The sequence below is a fragment of the Artibeus jamaicensis genome, unplaced genomic scaffold (assembly GCF_021234435.1).
Source record: "Artibeus jamaicensis isolate MK-2021 breed Jamaican fruit bat unplaced genomic scaffold, CSHL_Jam_final scaffold_2172, whole genome shotgun sequence".
NCBI classification, from domain to species: domain Eukaryota; kingdom Metazoa; phylum Chordata; class Mammalia; order Chiroptera; family Phyllostomidae; genus Artibeus; species Artibeus jamaicensis.
The window spans coordinates 514238-532242 of record NW_026522031.1 but is presented as its reverse complement, the minus strand read 5'-3'; the positions used below and the strand labels follow the sequence as shown (position 1 = coordinate 532242).

General features: G+C 49.7%; 1 protein-coding gene across 5 annotated transcripts in view; it reads left to right on the top strand.

Moving 5' to 3' along the window:
* SVOPL (SVOP like) overlaps positions 1–18005 on the top strand; it is a 65120-nt gene that overhangs the window by 16025 nt on the left and 31090 nt on the right. For 4 of the 5 annotated variants that reach the window (XR_008389970.1, XR_008389969.1, XM_053656591.1 and 1 more), the window contains 8 exons: positions 1280–1351; positions 4317–4441; positions 7524–7587; positions 9814–9939; positions 10953–11081; positions 13819–13892; positions 16669–16886; positions 17548–17659. Coding sequence is in view for 2 of the 5 variants with exons in the window: in XM_053656591.1 (XP_053512566.1) it covers positions 1280–1351; positions 4317–4441; positions 7524–7587; positions 9814–9939; positions 10953–11081; positions 13819–13892; positions 16669–16886; positions 17548–17659 (920 nt within the window). In the remaining 3 variants the exon portion in view is untranslated. Of the gene's footprint in view, positions 1–1279; positions 1352–4316; positions 4497–7523; positions 7588–9813; positions 9940–10952; positions 11082–13818; positions 13893–16668; positions 16887–17547; positions 17660–18005 lie in introns of those variants that run through there. The other variant, XR_008389971.1, reaches the window with a different exon arrangement.

The window sequence follows — 18005 nt, the reverse complement described above, 5'->3', positions numbered from 1 at the left end:
GAGGATGTGGGACCAGCCTGTTCCATGTGTCTGCCCCTCCTACCAGTCTGGACAAATGTTATTTATTTAATTCCGTAGTTGGCAGACTTCCATTCCACTCGAATGCTGATGGTTCTGAGTGATGGTTGTCCTATAATTTAGTTGTAGTTTTGATGTGGTTGTGCGAGGAGGCAAGCCATGTGTGCCCAACATTTTTCAAAAAACAGAAGGGCATGCCATCAGAGATCAAATTATCTCAGAATGAAAAAAAGCCCTTCATATGTAGTAAGTTTAGATTTATGCAAAATGTATCACACTTTCCTTGTTCTTAGTGTTTTGCAGGGGACTGATTTGAGTTCATTATGGGTAAGGAGGTATCCCAGGACTGGCATTGAGAAAACACTCTTCATTTCTATCCTGGAAAGAATAGTGCAGAGGAAACACAAGGCTTTTGTCATTCAAGAATAGATATGATTTTTTAAAATAGTTCCCTGTAAAAGAAATGTGTCTGTGTATCTTTCTTGTGAAGAGTAAGGAAGAGAGATAAGGAGAAAGCAAAGTAGGCAGCAGAGAGAAACAGATCTTCTTCATCGAAAAAGTGTTAGCAATGCCAGCTACCACCTTCCCTCTGATTAACCTGGAAGCAATCAGTCAAGGATGGTATTAGAAGGCAGAGCAAGTTAAGTTCGGAGCTGCTAAAGGCAGAAAAATAAGTCACCCGAAGCATAGACATTAGATTATAACTCAGGCTGAGTTAAAATGCTGGTATCACATCCAGGTTCCTGAGTTTTCTCAGGGTGGATCACATCACTGTGAGAACACGTAAGGAAAACGGGTTTTTGTATTAGATCTGAAGAGTGTTTCTAAATGGATGAATGGTTTTGGTATTTGTTTAAAGTTCATGTTTATCTGTAATAACACAGAGGAGACTGCTTCTAGAAGTCTCACCTCATGTGCAGAATCGGAGTATGAATGGAGTTTTTCGAGTTATTAAAATGGAAATTCACAATTATACACCTGAGTTGATAGGGCCAATCCATCATCTTCCATTGCAGAAAAAGCAGTTACCTGTTCTTTTCACCTGTTTCCGCCTGGTGGCAGTGTTTCCAGGTGGGAGCTCCGCCTCCCAGGCCCTGAACGGGAGTCAGGAGTCGGGGCAGGTCTGTGTGAAACCAGCTCTTCGCCTCCAGCCCGTGCACGGTGCTAATCCACCTGCAATTCAGACGGATGCCAAATGCAGTAAATTGGCAGGTTATGACAACTCTGCTTAGTGGACAATTTTTTCTCACCCTACTTCTAGATGGTGTTTTTCGGCTACATGGTCTTCAGCATCCTCTTTGGCCTCCTGGCTGACAGATACGGCCGCCGGAAGGTAGGTTGGCCCTGAAGGATGATTTGCAATTTTCTTTGTCGGACATTTCTCTACCGATGCCCAAGATCGAAAGTGTAGACGTGTCTTCTTCTGACATCACATGCCTGAATTCCAGGCCCGTCTTCTTGCTTTCTCATCTTTCCTGAGGCACCTGTCCCTGTACTTGGTCCCCATAGTCCAGGAACCGAGTTGATGGAGGTGCATAGTTAGAACATATTAGAATGTGGGAACTTGCACAGAGAAACATAGCAGGTTCCATTAGTTAACTGTGAAACGGAGTCATTTGCCCACAGTCACCCACCTACGGAGATGAAACATCCAACCAAATCGATGTCTTCTGGTCTCAAACCCAGGTCTTGTCTGTTTTCTCATGGGGCAGGCCTCACTAAGCACACAAGCACAGGGAGGAACTGCAAAGGAAAACATTCGTAGAATTGGCTGTATGTTTTGAAGTACACAAAATAAACATGTACAAATAGTTAAGAAACCTTAAACGGCTTTTAACCACAGGAGTTATCAAAAGCAAAATTGTGTAGTGTCAACGAGAAGAAATGTGAATCTCTTCACATTTAAGAAGGAAGATGCTTTGGGTCTTACTGAGGGCTACAGCCCAAGAGCAAGGCTTCCGGAAGCCTGACACGGCACTCCGACTTCAGAGAAACAAGTGGCACTCGGAGAGGCGGAAAGAGAAGCAGAAGTACGCTGGGCGCGTCGGAAGCTCGGATGGGGGTACGCACGTTCCAGCCACTGCAAGTGGAAGGGAACACGTGAGAAAGACAAGGTGGGAGCATCGTGGCGTCCGTCCTGGAAAAGACGTACAGGACAGATCAGGCCGGGTCTGGAAACAGTGGAATTGCGTTGGAACCATTGGAGATGCGCTTTTAGGTGGATATTGTGTGAACAGACACTGTTTTCTGTCATTGACTTGGTGGATGAATAGGGGCCTCGTACTAAGCCTGACAATCTCAGGGGAGGCCAGTGTGGCGCGAGTACAATCTCAGAGACCTAAAGTCATCACAGAGGATGGTCCGAAGTTAAAACTTTCTAACTAACAGCAGGTCATGGTGGGCAGTCACGTCTCAGGCTAGAATCTTCCCTGACAAAAGTCAGTCTCTACCTTAACTGAGCCTGTCTGCTGCCCTCTTGCTTCTGCGGTAACATTCCTTTGGAATGACAACTTTCCTTTATCCAGATTCCTCGGAGCACAGGTACTGCACCTCAGGGAGAGCACAAATCCTCTCCTCGTTGCTGTTATCCTGTTCATTGTTGACTGTGAGCTATCTCGTAGCCGCTTATTATAAGAAGCATGTGTCTATCATTTTACTTTTTACCCAATCCCGGAGTTCTCCCTCCCACCACTGTGCTTTCTCCCGCCTCCATAAGCTACCACCAATAGATTTCACGTAACCCACTTCTGTCTTCTCTTTCCGTTGTAATGGCGAAGGTGCAACACTGTCATTTCCTGCAGCATTTTCTCAATTTGTTGAGGTTTTGCTTCCTGGTAATTGTCATCAGTTTGGCTCAAATAAACTCATAAACATTGTTCACAGGTCTGGGCATTTCTTACATTGAGCACGTTTCGCTGTGAAATGTGCAGGAGGTGAGGCTGGACTTGGTGGTGTGCGCCTCGGCGTGAAGCCGGAGGAGGCTCGCTGCTCCCTCTCGGTTACTCTGTTAGCCAGACTAGCGTAAGCCCCTGCTTATTTCCTCAAAGGCCAGGTATCATTTCTTTCTTATCAAATCCATTTCAAACATCAAATTCATCTGGAATTTTTCATGAAGAGACCTGCAAATGGACAGGTGGCCTCACATACTATTGACATTGTTTTTTCTAACCACGAGAATATCCACCCTCATCTGAGTTTCATTCCAGAATTCCAGCCTGTTTAGATTCTCAGAGAACCAAAAAGATGTATGTGCATTCATCACCACAGCTCATTTTAATAGAAAATGTGAAATCACCTCAACGTTCAATACTAGGGGAAAGGCTTATGCATTATATCACATGTGTTACAGTACATCTTTCCAATGGAATATTGTACAGCCATTGGAACAGGGAAAATAGGCTAAAATCATGGCAACAGTATTTTCTCTGGGTTGGAGAGTCAGGGGTGATTTAAGTAGCTTGGCTCTTTTTGGTTTTTCTTCTCTCATATTTTCTACTATACACTTGTGTTCTTGCAATTAGACAAAAAGCAAACACCCCCGATTTTCCTCCTTTCACCCACTTCAATGCAAAGCCTCCTGTGCCCCCAACGCCCTAGTGAGCAGGGGAGGGCAAGGCTCTGAGTTCTGGGCGCAGCTGGGGAATTTCAAGAAACGGTCTATGAATGAAACATCAACAGCTCTCACAAATCTGACAAATCCAGTGAGCTCAAGTGACCTCCCCGGGCCATCTGGTCACAAATTCCTAACAAGGCAGTCCCGCCCAGGCCTAGAACTTCCTCAGTGACAGGTTTATCTTTGCTTTGTATTTGTGCCTCCAGGTTAACACACCCGTGAAGTTTTAAAGGGATCCTCTTTTCTACATCCCTTGGGGGCAGAGCTATTCTCAGTGAGGGCAAACTCCCTGATAATCCAGCCTAAGAGATTTCCCCGCCTGGCTTTCTTTTAACTGCCTACCTTCCTCCTGGTCCGGCCTTCATTCCAAGTGTGTAGAAGGAACCCCCAAAGCTGTACTTCTCCAGAGCATCTGCGATCTTGCTCCCCAGCGCCCGTCACCGTTTGTCTCCAATAAACTCATAAAAATTCTCTGCCAGTTTGGAGGTTCTCCCGTCCACCCAGTGTGGGGCTTTCAGACAACAGAATGTCCTGGCGGCATTGCTGGGTGACCATGAGAGATCAGCGAGCGCCCAGGGAAGCAAACAGCTGGGCGGAAACGGCAAATCACCTTCAGAAGTTAGGTTTTCTCCCCTGTCCGCTACGGAGGCAGGTCCCACTAATACGTTTCTTTTTGTCAATTCAGATTTTGTTCATCTCGTTCCTGTGGGGAGCCTACTTCTCCTTGCTGACCTCCTTCTCTCCCTCGTACATCTGGTTTGTCTTCCTGCGGATGATGGTGGGCTGTGGCGTGTCCGGCCATGCACAAGGGTAAAGGACAGACCTGGAGGGCCCCCAGGGGAGACACACATACAGTCACTCGCACGTACGTGGACGCTGTGGTTACTAGGTTAACAGCGTCAATAAGTTGCCGATATGGACTTTACCTGTACTAAGTATTTTTTAGCTTTTTTTGTTTGTTTAAAGCGATGGCCGCTTATTCCTCTAGTTGCTCCTGGCCCATCCAAACGATGTCTGATGAGCAGGCTAGCAGACTGCTGGATTGAGCAGGCAGCAGCTTATTTGTTCCAAAGGTTATTTGGTATTTTTTTAGAAAAGTACTATTTTGTTAGACTAAATGCTAAACCAAAAATGTGAGCCCCCAACCCAGCTTATTCGTTTCTTGAGAATTTGTTGGGAGAGTATAGTTTGACCCTGAGCACCTGTAACGCTTTGGAGTAACCATTTACAAGGGCCGTGGCCCTATGATTTAGACTGTCAAACGAATCTGCAAAGCCGGGTACACGGTATTGAAAGTTGGCCTTGGATGAGTGTGCAGTATCTTGTGCGGGGGTGTGAAAGGGGTGATGCTAAATTTTCAGCAATTTGGGAGCTTCCCTTAAATTAACAGGGACCCTCAGGCTCTTCTCTCCTGGGCACCGGAGAGCAAGGTCCCTTAGAATCTGTTAGGAGACGTCAAAACACCTATTTGTTGCCTTAGTGGGTTAGGGAGAGAATTGATCTTCCTTGGTGCGTAGGTTAAGCATCAGTCTGAACTTTGCAGCCCTGGACAAGTAGATCAGGCAGAATTTTAGGGCATCCCTTAGAGAGAAACCAAGTAAATACACATATTTAAAACCCCAGGCCCTTGCTTGTGACTGCAACAGAGAAGAACAGTGAGAACTCTGATGGAACATTATGTTTCATTTATTCTTCTGTTCACAGAATTAACCTGGACGTAATTAGAAACCTGCGCATTGGCTGCCATCATTAGTTGAGGAAACTCCCTGTGGTTGGTTGGTCGTTGATTTCCCAAGAATATTTTAGAAAAGAGAATCAGACCTGGAAAAGCATTTCCAACATTTCTCTCAGCACAAGAGAGAGGCTGATATCCCTTACATAGTAAGAGATAACTGGGAATAAAGAACTTGGACTTCCTCTAATTTTGGGAGTAAGAATGTTCATGTAACACTGGGAATAGAAATGTTAACAGAAGAGCAGTTTTAAGTTGGCTTCTCATTTTTCTTATGTGGATATTAGCTGTGTTCACTTAAAAGCCAAAAGCCACAAGCCACAGTGAGAGGCAACAAATCGTTTATTTAATCCAAGAGAACAGGTATTTGGGAGGCACCAATTCGGGCAAAAACCCAGCGTTCCAGTTGGGAGGTAAAAGCAAAAGGAATTTATAAGAAAGGGAAGGGAAATAATTACGTGACTAGAAGGAGGAATTTCTTTGGCTGCAGATAAGCTAAGCAAGGAATGTCTATAGGCACAGATAAGCTAACACAGTGACCGATTCTAAAGAATGACTTCAATTTTCTCCTTTCCTGTTATCTCTGTGAATAGTTGTTTGGAAGACAGAGCTGCTTCAGGCATGGTCCAAAGGTCATTTGCCCGGTTTTTAACCTCCCAGAGGTTTGAGAATAAGATGCTCAAGGCGGTCCTTCCAGGGTGGAGCTCCAACTCCATTGTGAAGTTGCCCCATTTATATCATTTTTTTACAGCTGTAACATTACATTTTGATGTATGAGTGCCTAGGAAAAACTCTCTTCTGTTTTTCTTTAACACTTTGCACCGTTTCTGAAAATACCTCACTTCTGCCAACGGTGTGGATTTTTTTTGCACATCAACCTCTCTGGCTCCAGCTGGGTGCCCCGAAATTCAGTTCCAACCTGAACTGGAGTGAGAGCAGGTCTCAAAGGCCGCCCCCGCCCCTGCCTGCTTCACACACCACTTGCAAGTTGTAGGTCTTCCTACCCACAGCTTCTGTCTGACTTGGCTCCAAATCAGAAGTTCCACAGACCCCTTCTTGGGTTTGAGAATTTGCTTGAGTGGCTGACAAAACCCAGGCAAGCAGTTTACTTACTATTGCAAAAGGATTATTTATTATAAAGGATACAAATGAACAGCCAGATGAAGGTATACATAGGGAATGGTCCAGAAGGGTTGGGAGCCTTGGAGCTCCTGGCCGCGTGGAGTTGGGGCCGCCCTCCCGGCACGTGGATGGATGTGCTCCCCAAACCAACACTCTTTGGACACCACACTTTGGGGATTTTCATGCAGGCCCCACCATGGAGGCATGGTGGGTCACTAACTCATTTTCCAGTCCCTCTTCTCTCTCTGGGGGTCGGGGTAGGACTGAATGTTCCAAGTTTCTGACCATGGCTCAGTCTTCCCAGTGACCAGCACCCACCGAGGAGGATGCTGAGAATGACCTCTTTGGAACAAAGTGGTTCTCTTGAGGCAGGAAAGTCAGAATAGGGAACAAGGGCTTGAGGCCCTACCCCTTTTTCTCCATTTTGGCTGGAGCATCACAGACCACTTCCTACCCTCCCCGCCCCCCACCCCACCCAATTTCCTATAATTGGGAAACCCGAAAAGAAATCGCTTTCTGGAGAGGAGAGACAAGGACGAGCCATGCAGGCAGCCTCCTCACCAGCCTCGGAGGCAGAGGACCACCCTGCCGACCCCTCTGCTCATGTTTAATAGCAACCATCCCCCCAGACACCCCTGGCGCATCTAGTTCTCCAAGTTGCCTGCTCTCATTTTTTGAGTGCGTACTGTTGCTTTCATAAACTTATGTGTTTTGCTGAATCTTTCTGTCCTGCTCTTGAATTCCTTCTTGTTCAGAGACAGGGACCTGGATCGGGTTGAGGTCTGCCTTTGGCCTCCGCAGGCACCTCCCAGCGCCACTGTGATCCAGGAAATGCCAGGGTTTCAGGAGGCCAGAGTCAAAGAGCCAGTGTCCGCAGGAACCAGGGCAGAGACCGAGACGCGTCCTTCTCAGCAGTTCTCTGTGACGAACGTCCGGGTTTTCTAGTTCTTTCTCCGTGACAAGAAAAATTATGATGGTTAGAATATGTTCTTGGGCTTCATAACAACAAAATTATGTTTTCTCCCCTTCCCGTTTCAGGCTAATCATAAAGACTGAATTTTTGCCTACAAAATACCGAGGCTACATGCTTCCCTTGTCGCAGGTAAGGCGATGCAGGAATCCTTCCCAGCCTTCCGCTGCCAGAGACCAGGAGGCGCCCGATTAGCACACCCGGATTGCCGGGTACCGGCCGAAGGGCATTCGAATGCCTGACACCGAAGCCCAGTTGCAGGGCTTTCCGAGCCAGGTCCTCTCTCATCCCCAGCAGCATTTGGAACACAGCGCCCCCTTCCTCAACAACCAGGAACGTTCCACTGGCTGACTTGGCTGGGGTGACGGAAGTCCCAGAATGCACCTGGGTTGAACTGTCTCTGTGCAGGGACACAGCTGCCCCCGTCCTCACCATGTCATTTCCCTGCCAAGGATACTGGTGTCTGCCAGTCCGTGATTGACCCACGCCTGTGGGAACATGCCATACCGCCACCTCCCTGATGAGCCGTTTGTCCGGGTGAGAAGCCTGGGCGCTCTCAGGCCCTCTGCAGACCCTGCTGGCCACTAAGGAGAGGTTTTGCATCCAGAAGCCACGTCAGTCTGCATGTCCTTGTCCCACCTTTGAGGTCATCGTCATCCCCAACTGCCGACCTTTCAGGGGTCCCAAGAAAGAGGCCACCCTTCCCACTGAGCATTATATATTTGGCAATAAATAAAGTCGTGTAGGGTATTGCTTTTAAATTTACTTTTCATTTTTCTGATACCAAATTTAGGCAATGAAAATAACAACAGAGTATTAGAACCTATAACGAACACTGAGTAACTCTTTCCATTCCTCCAGACGCCGCCCTCTGATTCTCTGTTGACACAGATGCGGGCACCTTCCGTCCTTAGGGGCTGGACTTTCCATTTAACGTGACTTCACTGGTCCAGTCCTGCTCAAGGTCACCTGCGGATGTTTTCTCTCACACCCGCCATGCGTTCCTTAGCGTGCTTGCTGGTTATGCGTTGTCCTGACTTGTCTTGTTTTTCAGGTCTCCTCGGGTCATCTGATGTACTCTGATGTGTTCAGCCAGCTCTGTGTATATTACCTCCCCCCCAAATCTTTATCCACAGCCGAGAGTGCCCCCTTGACCTTCAGCCCCAGGTGGCCAATCACCTGATAGAGACTTGAATATCCTACAGGTCTCTTAAACACAGCATCCAGAGACCTAACCTTTTCATCTTCCTCTCAGGACTCTCAATTTGCTTTCAGGTGACAGCAAACCCTGTCCCTCAGTCATCTGAGCCACAAACTCAAGAGCCATCCTGGACCCCTCCCTGGCCCTCACACCCTACGATTCATCCCCCACCCCCCTCAACAGGTGTGCTGTCTCATCAGTCCCGTCCCTTTTACCTCCAAAAGGTGTGCCGTGTCCATAAGTTTAAAAAAACAATTTGGGGGGTCATTTCATTACTACCATTTTTTCAGTGCCACATCGCCTGTAATCTGGCAGCCTGCAATGGTTTGTCACCTTCAGGAAGGTCGTCCCTGGTCACTCAAGTCACTCGCTGTCACATGACTCCGTTTCTGTAGCTCTTATCACTACCTGAAGTCATCATGTTTGGGGTTTTTTGGAGTAGAATTCCTTGATGATGAAATAGTCACCCCTAAGTGGTCCCCCAAAGGAGCTTTTATAATATTAATCTTCTCTGTGAAGTTATCATTTATTCTCTGTCTTGTGAGAGGAACTAATTCTTGCTCAAAATTGTCCTCATTTCCAGCCCGTAAGGCCTGGATTGGCTGCCGTGTTATTTGTTGATATCAAATGATCTCCAAGTTATATTTTTTAGTGTGGAAAGCCAAGTATCAATCCTTATTTTTACTATGGTACCGTTTGTGAGAAAAGAGAACGTAATACTATAACTTTATTAGCTTGGGACAGCCTTAGAAGGATGTAAAGAAAACCGATGCTTCTTCCTTCTGAGAAGAAAAACTGGACGGCAGAGAGCTAGGAAAGGAAAATCTTTTTACAGGTTCTCTGTACCTTGAGTTCCGAACAAATGCATCATTTATGGGGGAAAACAAAAGTCAGTGCCTGGGGCCCCAGATTTTTAAAACTTTGGTGGCATCATTGACCCTCGGTCTAGCTGAGTGTCCCCCACTCACAGACAAGCAGACAAAGCCCCATTTCGGAGGGACCTTCCCTGTTCATCCAGGTCCTGGGTGGACCCAGAGCCCCGGCTCCTCAGCCAGACCCTCTTCTGGCGGTGACACGCTGGACGGGGCAGCTCCGAGGGAGGACACCGTGTGGAGCACGTTGGAGAGGAGCGACTTCACCTCCCACTCTCGCCCCAGGTTTTCTGGCTCGCTGGCTCCCTGCTCATCATCGGCCTGGCCTCTGTGGTCATCCCCACCATCGGCTGGCGCTGGCTCATCCGCATCGCCTCCATTCCTGGCATCATCCTCATCCTGGCCTTCAAGGTGAGGACGCTTGTGGGGCTCCCCCCCGACCCCTGTCCCTCCCCCCAGCTGGCGCAGCCCCTTTCGGCCTCACGCCCACCTCTTTATTCAAGTCTCCATCTCCTTCAGCGTGTGTGGAAGGGGCTTGTTGGCAGGACTCACGTGCCAGCCTGTCTGAAGGTGTGAACGTGCAGAATTCGGGGGAGAGCAGGAAGGCTGGGTGGCTGGGGTGAGGGGTGCTGGTGGGGGGCTGGCAAAGCAGGCCTGTGTCCAGATGAAGAAAGGCCTCGCAGGCTGGGGGCACTGGGAGGTGTGAGAGGGGTGACGTGTTGGGAAGCTGGCCCCGGGCCGGGTGGAGCCCGGGCAGGAGAGCAGGTAGAAAGTGCCAGGTAGTCCCCGTGGAGATGAGGACCTCAGCTGCCCACTGGCTGTGGGGACGGGGGGTGGGGTGCTGCTGGGGGAGAACCAACTGGCCTTGACTTGGTGAGGGGCAGGCGCAGGCGCAGGGGGTTCTCCAGGTCCCGGCCTCGGTGTTGCTCACAGTGTCCAGCAATCAGCGGGGCAAAGCGCTCGGCCTCTGGGACTGGTTCCTTCACCTTGTGGGCGCTGGAGGTGCCCGCCGTGGTCACCCTTCAGGTTGTTGCATTGTGGGGAGACCCTGGGACCCCTGCAAAGGGCTGGGGTGACAGAGCAGCGGTGGGGCACAGGGGGCTTTGGGGCAGTGGGTATTTTACTAACTGTACGTAAGAAGCTCATTGTATTAATAAGTACTTGAACCAAATTGGTATGAAGGTCGGTATCAGCCTGTTATCACCCAAGATGAGACTGATAAGGAACATACGACCCTTTTGCCCCCAACCCACCCGGGATGCAGGAGCGTGCCTCTTACACTGTGTGCCGTGTGCCTGCTATGCCCTGGTCCGTCACTGGAAACTGGGACGCTGTAGTTAGAGTTACGGAGTCATACGTAAGCTGTATCCTTGGGGTCTGCAGCCACTGCAACTCTGGTGTCCTCCTTTGTCACCTGCGCCCAGTTTATTCCCGAATCTGCTCGGTTCAATGTCTCCGCCGGGAACACCCAGGCCGCCCTGGCCACGCTGCAGCACATCGCCAAGACGAACCGCGCGGCCCTGCCGGAGGGGAGGCTGGTGGAGCCCGTCCTGGTGAGCGCCCAGAGGGGAGGTCTTCTCCCGACACGTCCCAGCCCCTCTGTGGGGCCGCCCGGAAATCCCCGGAGTCGTGCAAGGCTAGAGGGCGGGGGGCCGTGGCTCTCTCGTCCTGCCCCTGGGGGGACAAGAGAAAAGAGCAGAGTGGACGGGACTAGATCCGGCTCCGCCACAGAGCCCTGGTCAGTTACCCACCTTCACTTTCCTCATCTATAAAGTGGGCATAACAACACCTACCCTGCGGAGCTTGTCACAGGATCAGCATCATTGGCGACAGATGAGAGATGGTTTTATAATATAATTTTCTTGTACTGGCCTTGTCTTATTTTGATATCAAAGTTATAAACCTCTTAAATGATTTTTTAAAATCTATTTATTTGTTTTTAGAGAGAGGGAGAGAAATATCAATGTGTGGTTGCCTCTTGTGCACCCCCTGCTGGGGACCTGGCCTGCAACCCAGGCATGTGCCCTGACTGGGAATCAAACTGGTGACCCTTTGGTTTGCAGGCTGGCGTTCAATCCACTGAGCCACACCAGCCAGGGCAAGTTCTTGTTCTTTTTTGTCTGACCTGTTTAGCATGATATTCTCAAGATCCATCCATCACAAGTGGCACGATAGCCTCCTTTTTTGTGGCCAAGTAGTGTTCCGTCACATACGTGTGCCACACCTTCTTTATCCGATCAGCCGAATACTCTTCAGACACCACACACCACCTTGCTGTCTCAGGGTCCTTCAGTGGCCCCCACAGGCTACTGGGTGAAGCCCAGAATCCCCCTCCTGGCTTTAAGGTCTTCTGCAATCTTCATGGGTCAGCCATCTGACCCTTGGGTCCATGGCTAAGTGCCGGCGTTGGTACCCTACAGACCTCATCTTAACTTAATCACCTCTTTTAAGGCATGATCTCCAAATACAGTCACACCCTGGGGGTTAGAACTTCAACATATAAATTTGGGGGGGACACAACTCCCATAAAACCACCCCCCCACCCTGTCTATATCCTCAAGCCCCTCCATCCTCCATCCCCTCCTAATCCTTCTCCTCTGTCTGCCGCTCACCCTTCTTCCCTTTGCATTCCTTCTCTTGCCTGCAGCTCGCAGCCCACCCTTCCTGCCCATTAAATGACCTTGTCCTCCTCAGTCTCTTGTGCAAGGCTCTATGGCTGCAGAGATCCAAGCAGTAGGTGCTGCCTGTTACAACCTTTTACAGTCTGATTAGAGAGATAAGACTCACATGGGGAAAGAATCAATGACAACAAAGCCCAGGCGCTTAGAACCAGGTGAGCCGTGCAGGCGGCGGGTGGGTGTAGGATCAGGGCAGAGAGGAGACCGTGAGGCAGGACAAGCCACCTTCAGGCACAGGTGGGACATTCACTGAGCGATGGAAGGAGAGGAGAGAAGCTACCACAGGCAGAGGACGGGTGTGAGCCCCACCCGAGGCAGGGATGTGCCGTGGGTTCGGTCCCATCGGCTGCAGTCAGAAGCCACGTGGAGGAGGCCGGGCAAGACGCTGCGGGCAGTGGAGCCTCCGAAAGCTTCACGCCAAAGACTCTGAGTTGAGAGGCCCTGGGACTGTTTGAGGAAGGGCCTCCCCAGGATGATTGTAGCCAAAGGTTCTGCTCTGAATGACTCGTTAGGATGAAATTTATGATTCATTGGGATTCACTATAGATTCGGCTTCCTTTCTCTTCAGTGAACTTGGGGACATGGGGGGACCATAGTCACGTCTAAACCAAGGCAACACAGCAGAGAGTTCGATGGCCAGTACTCAGGACTTCTGTTCCGGAGACGTGAACTCCTCCTGGCTGGCTCTGCCTTCCAGCAGCTGTGTGATCTTGGGCAAGACGCTTACCCTCTCTGGGCCACGCCTTCTGTGTTGGACAGTGGGAGGATGGGACTAGATTGGAGGCTCCAATGGTGAGTGACCAGAGCCTCAGCGTGTAAAACCTACAAAAGTGAAGTGTCGGCTGCTGCTCTCCACCCGCCAGGACCTCCAGGAGCTCAGGTCCCCGGAGCAGAGGGCCTCTCAGTTCCTTCAAGCTCTTCTGTGGGAGCAAAACCCCGAGCCCGCAGACCACCCTCCTGGTCTCTCTCACGGGTACCGGTGGTCCTGGGTCTGTGTGTGAGGAAAGAGTACTTGGTTTTCACCTGAGAACCCCCAAAGTTCCCCGAACTGTACGTAACACCCATTACTGTCCATTACAGAAACTCACCCTTATTTACTTTTATCCAGAAGTATTTAATAGGTCCCGACTGCAGATAAGAACTATTGCAAATTACCCTAAAGACACAAAAAGAAATTGGGTACCCTATCCTCTCAGATTGACAACGTTTTTTTTTTTCTTGAAAAAGCCTCACACTCTTTTTAGATGTTAGGTTTTTCATTTTGATGTCATTATGAAAACAATCTCCCATCAGTTTTGCAGTTGTTTTCACACATCCTCCTATTTCCCACCACACCCCTTGCCAGCACCGGTGAGAAGACAGTGAGTGGAAGGGTTAGAATCACAGACTCAGCGCGGGTGGGTATTGCCAGGGACAGTGCGTGTGTAAAATGAGTGTGTTAACAAGGACTTGGGTGAGGCACACTCGTGGGTGCTCGGTGGCGATCTCAGCCACGCATCCTGTGTTCTTGTTTTTAAATGCTTTATTAATATTTAATATCTAAAGTATTAGAGACATTGTTGCTGTCCTTAACCCACTACGCCTATCTTGTCTCCCCCTTTCACTGCCCCAGGACAAAAGAGGAAGGTTTGCAGACCTACTGGATGCTAAATATTTACGGACCACGTTACAGATCTGGGTGATATGGTAAGAATGTTGTTACTTCAAAATGAATTTTAAAGAAAGAAGCATTTGGAGAAAGACTACTAAATGCCGTTGGGGAGAACATAAGAAAGATCCCAGCAATCTCTTATCTTTTTACTAATACCACCAACCAAAGGAATATATAAAATAACAATTTTTTACAAATGGAGAGAAAGAAGGGAATGCTATTTGTCTGGGAGGGGTGTCCAACCCATGGCCCATGGGCCGCAGGTGGCCCAGTTTGGCTGTAAATGCGGCCCGACACAAAATTGTAAATTTACTTAGAACATTATGAGATGTTTTTGTTCTCGTTAGTGTTTGTGTATTTAATGTGTGGCCGAGGACAACTCTTCTTCTTCCAGTGTGGCCCAGAGACGCCACACAGTTGGACACCCCTGGCCTACATTTTTTTATTGTTCATCCTGGCACGGTCTGCTGCTCACCGTCACAAATCCGCCTAATGGCCACAGTTAGAGGCCGACCATACCAGGGTGTAGGAAGGGGGTACAGTCGCTGGGAGTTGCGTACATGGCTCATTAGAGTTCAAGTTGGTGCAACCACTTTGGAAAACTTCTGGGAGATACGTCCATCACAGTTGAAAGTATGCCCATCTGTGGCTGCGCAGTTCCTCTCCTGGGTTCGTACCCGGCAGAAATGCACACGTACATTTACCAAACATTTCCTTGAACGCCATAGCATTGTTTTATTTGTAATAGCCCCGAGCTGTCAACAACCCACAGGTCGTCAACAGGATAATGGGTAAATTGTGTCATGTTCAGAAGCTGGAATAGCACACACACTGCGAAAACCAGCAGTGACACTCAGCAGAGCCGACTCTCACGAAGGCAGTAACGAGCAAGGGAAGCCAGACACATGCAATACACGTTACGTGATTCCATTTGTATGAAGATAGAAACTAGGCAGAATCGACCGACAGTGTTTGAATTCAGGAAAGCGGTTGTCTGTCACCTTCTTTAGAATGTAATCATTGTTAATAGGTGGGTGTGTCTCCCCTTGAGACTTTTTAACTTAAAAACCTCAATTTTCAGAAATTAGGCAAATTAAAGCTACTTTAATAACAAGGGGAGATATTTTGATGGTTTTCCTTGAAAATATCTCATGAGGAAAATTTCCAAATGTACATGTGAGTGGAGAGGGTTCCGTGATGAGCTCGGATGGACTCATCACCCGGATGGGACGGTCGCCGCCCGGCACCTCTGCTTGTGCAATGAGTGTGCCCTGTGCTGCGGAGTTTTCCAGCAAGTCCGAGGCTTCCGGACTCTCCCTCCACAGGTGCTTCATGAGAATCTCAGCTACTCGCCCTGGCTGGGGTGGCTCAGCGGTTCGGGCGTCGTCCCCCAAACTGAAGGGCAGTGGGTTCGATTCCTGGTCGGGGCACATGCCTGGCTTGTGGGCATGCGAACAAAAGGCAACCCATGGATGTTTCTCTCCCTCTCACTTTCCCCTCTCTCTAGAGAATCAATAAGCAAGTGGCCTCTTGGCCTTTTGGCTAAGATCTGTGTAGAATCAATAAGCAGACCCTCAAGAGGATTGAAAAGAAAGATCTCAGCTACTTGAGGACATTTTCTTAGAGGACGCCAACCCTATAATCACAGACAAGATTCACAATCATCCCGTTAATAACATCCGATATCCAGGACAAATGTGATGACCTCTGACTGTCCCCATACGTATCTTTTACAGGCGCCTTTTAGAACCATTTCTGCAAAACCGAGAGGGACACCAAGTGGGGGGTGTTCCAGGGGGGTAGATATTTTTTTCTTGAATTTGCTTTATGAACTTCTCTGCATGTTACTTTTATATTTCAACAAAGATACTTCCTAAAGAACAGAAAGAAAATACAAAGCGAAACCACAAACCTTCGGTGGCTTCTCGTGGCCTGCTGAAGACGCTTTGTGATAGGCAGAGTTCTGCAGTGACCCCGGGTTGACCCCACTCCCTGCGATGCAATGGGACACTCATTTGGATGCTGATGCGATGGGGCTGTGCCGCCGTAATTGAGATCACGGGTGGTAAAGCAGGGAGAGGATTCTGGATTCAGCAGGTGGGCCCCATGGAATCACGTGAGTCCTTAAAAGAAGAGAAACCGCTCCAGCCGGAATCAGAGCTGGAGAAGAGAAAGCGAGGAGAGGCAGAGGAGGGGAGGAGAACACAGAGATTCAAAATATGAGAAGGACGGGACCCCAGGGTGCAGGCTTTGAGGACCAGGATGGGGGGCGCCCACAGAAGCTGAGAACAGGCGGTCAGCAGCCAGCGAGGGAACGGAGAGGAGCTCTTCGCACCCTGGGCCGCAGCACCCCATCCCCGGACTGCATTCTGCCCACCGTCTTGAGCTTGGGAAATGGATTCTTCCCCGTGAGAAAGGCACGTGACTCTGCCTGCCCTCTCATTCCTGCCTCCGACACTCAAGGCAGAGATGTCAGCCAGACCCACAGAACTTCTTACCTCGGGGACTGTGAGCTACTAAACGTGTCTGCAACATTTGTGCCGACTTCTGTCTGCAGTGACAGAAACTGAATCCAGACTTCAAACTCCTCTACCGGGCCTGTGGGGTCCTCCCTGCACCCCCAGGCCTCCTGCTGTTGCAAATTTGTTTCCCAATGTGCAGCCTACAGTGGAGCCCTGACCCCTGCGGACACGCGAGCCCGGCTTTCTTCCCTGTCCTCTCCCCTCGCTCTGCTTTCCGTCAGAAATGCTCCCACTTCTCCCCACAGCTCTGGGTGTGGCTTTCCTCACAGCCGTCATTTCTCACTTCCAGGCTGGGCATCTCCTTTGCCTACTATGGGGTCATCCTGGCCAGTGCTGAGCTGCTGGAGCGGAACCTGGTCTGTGGTTCGAGGCCTGAGTCCGAGTCTGAGACCACGGTGGCAGTGAGCGCGGGGGTCTCCGAGGAGAGCCAGAGCCCCTGCTACTGCCACATGTTTGCCCCCTCCGACTACCGGACCATGATCATCAGCACCATCGGTGAAATTGCTTGTGAGTGTCTCACGAATGGGCCCCCGTGTTCTGGGTGGGGGGCAGGCAACGCAGAGCCTCAGAGGAGAGACGTGTGACCCTTCATAGACCTGGCCCCTGCCGGCCGGAACTGACCACCACCCCACTCCTGCCCCCACTCAGACCCCCAGGTGAGCTGGGGTGGGGAGGAGAAGTGCGGAGGAGCAGAGCTTTGAATTGCTGAATTCTGCCAACTCTAAGATGCATTTTTTTCCTTCGCATTTTAATAGCTCTGCCTGAAATTGGGACGTCTTACAATGGTGTGTTGGATTTTAATCTGCAGTACTGTTTCTGTTTTAGTAGACATAAATAATGGTACTTAAAATTCAATGGCATCTTGAATTGGATAGAAAACAGCATAAAACACTTAAAATGTAGGTCTAGCAAGTAGGCGATGTACGTGGTAAGCAGCCTGGGCGTGGAATGTCCTTCATATACTCCACTGTTTGTCGTTCCCGGGCCACGCGGGAAAAGCGTGCCAAAGGGGTCCTGACGTTGATGGCCTGTGGCTGGGCTCTTGGCCGGGAGATGCACGAGGTGTGGGTGACATTGCTTCCTTCCGAAATGACGAGGAGGAATCGAGTGTTGATGAACGCCACTCGCGTTTAAGGTTCCAGACAGGTCCTTGTCGTTTGCTTTGTAGTGAATCCGCTAAACATCCTGGGCATCAACTTCCTGGGCAGGCGGCTGAGCCTGTCGATCACCATGGGCTGCACGGCTCTGTTCTTCCTGCTCCTCAATATCTGCACCTCCAGGTATTTCCTCTCTGGTCGCTTCACAATAATCGAGCTTCGTGCAGTGGTTGTAAGACGGGGTCTTCCATCCCGTAGTGGACACTGGGGGTCAGGGTCAAGTCCCTTTCGTCAGGACAGTAGAGAATGGGCTGCCTGTTCGTCTGGAATGATCTTGCCCAGAGTCTGCCCGGGCAGCTCCCTCCTCCCACTGACCCGGCCCCTCCTTGGCTCTCAGGACGTGGGGATGAGTATGGCTGTTCTCACTTCACCTCTCCAAATGTGTGGGGTCTTTATGCAAAGCCTCACGGGGAAATGGGATTCTACTTGTTAGTCAAATTATCCTGACCATTTTCAAGAGAGTGTATTA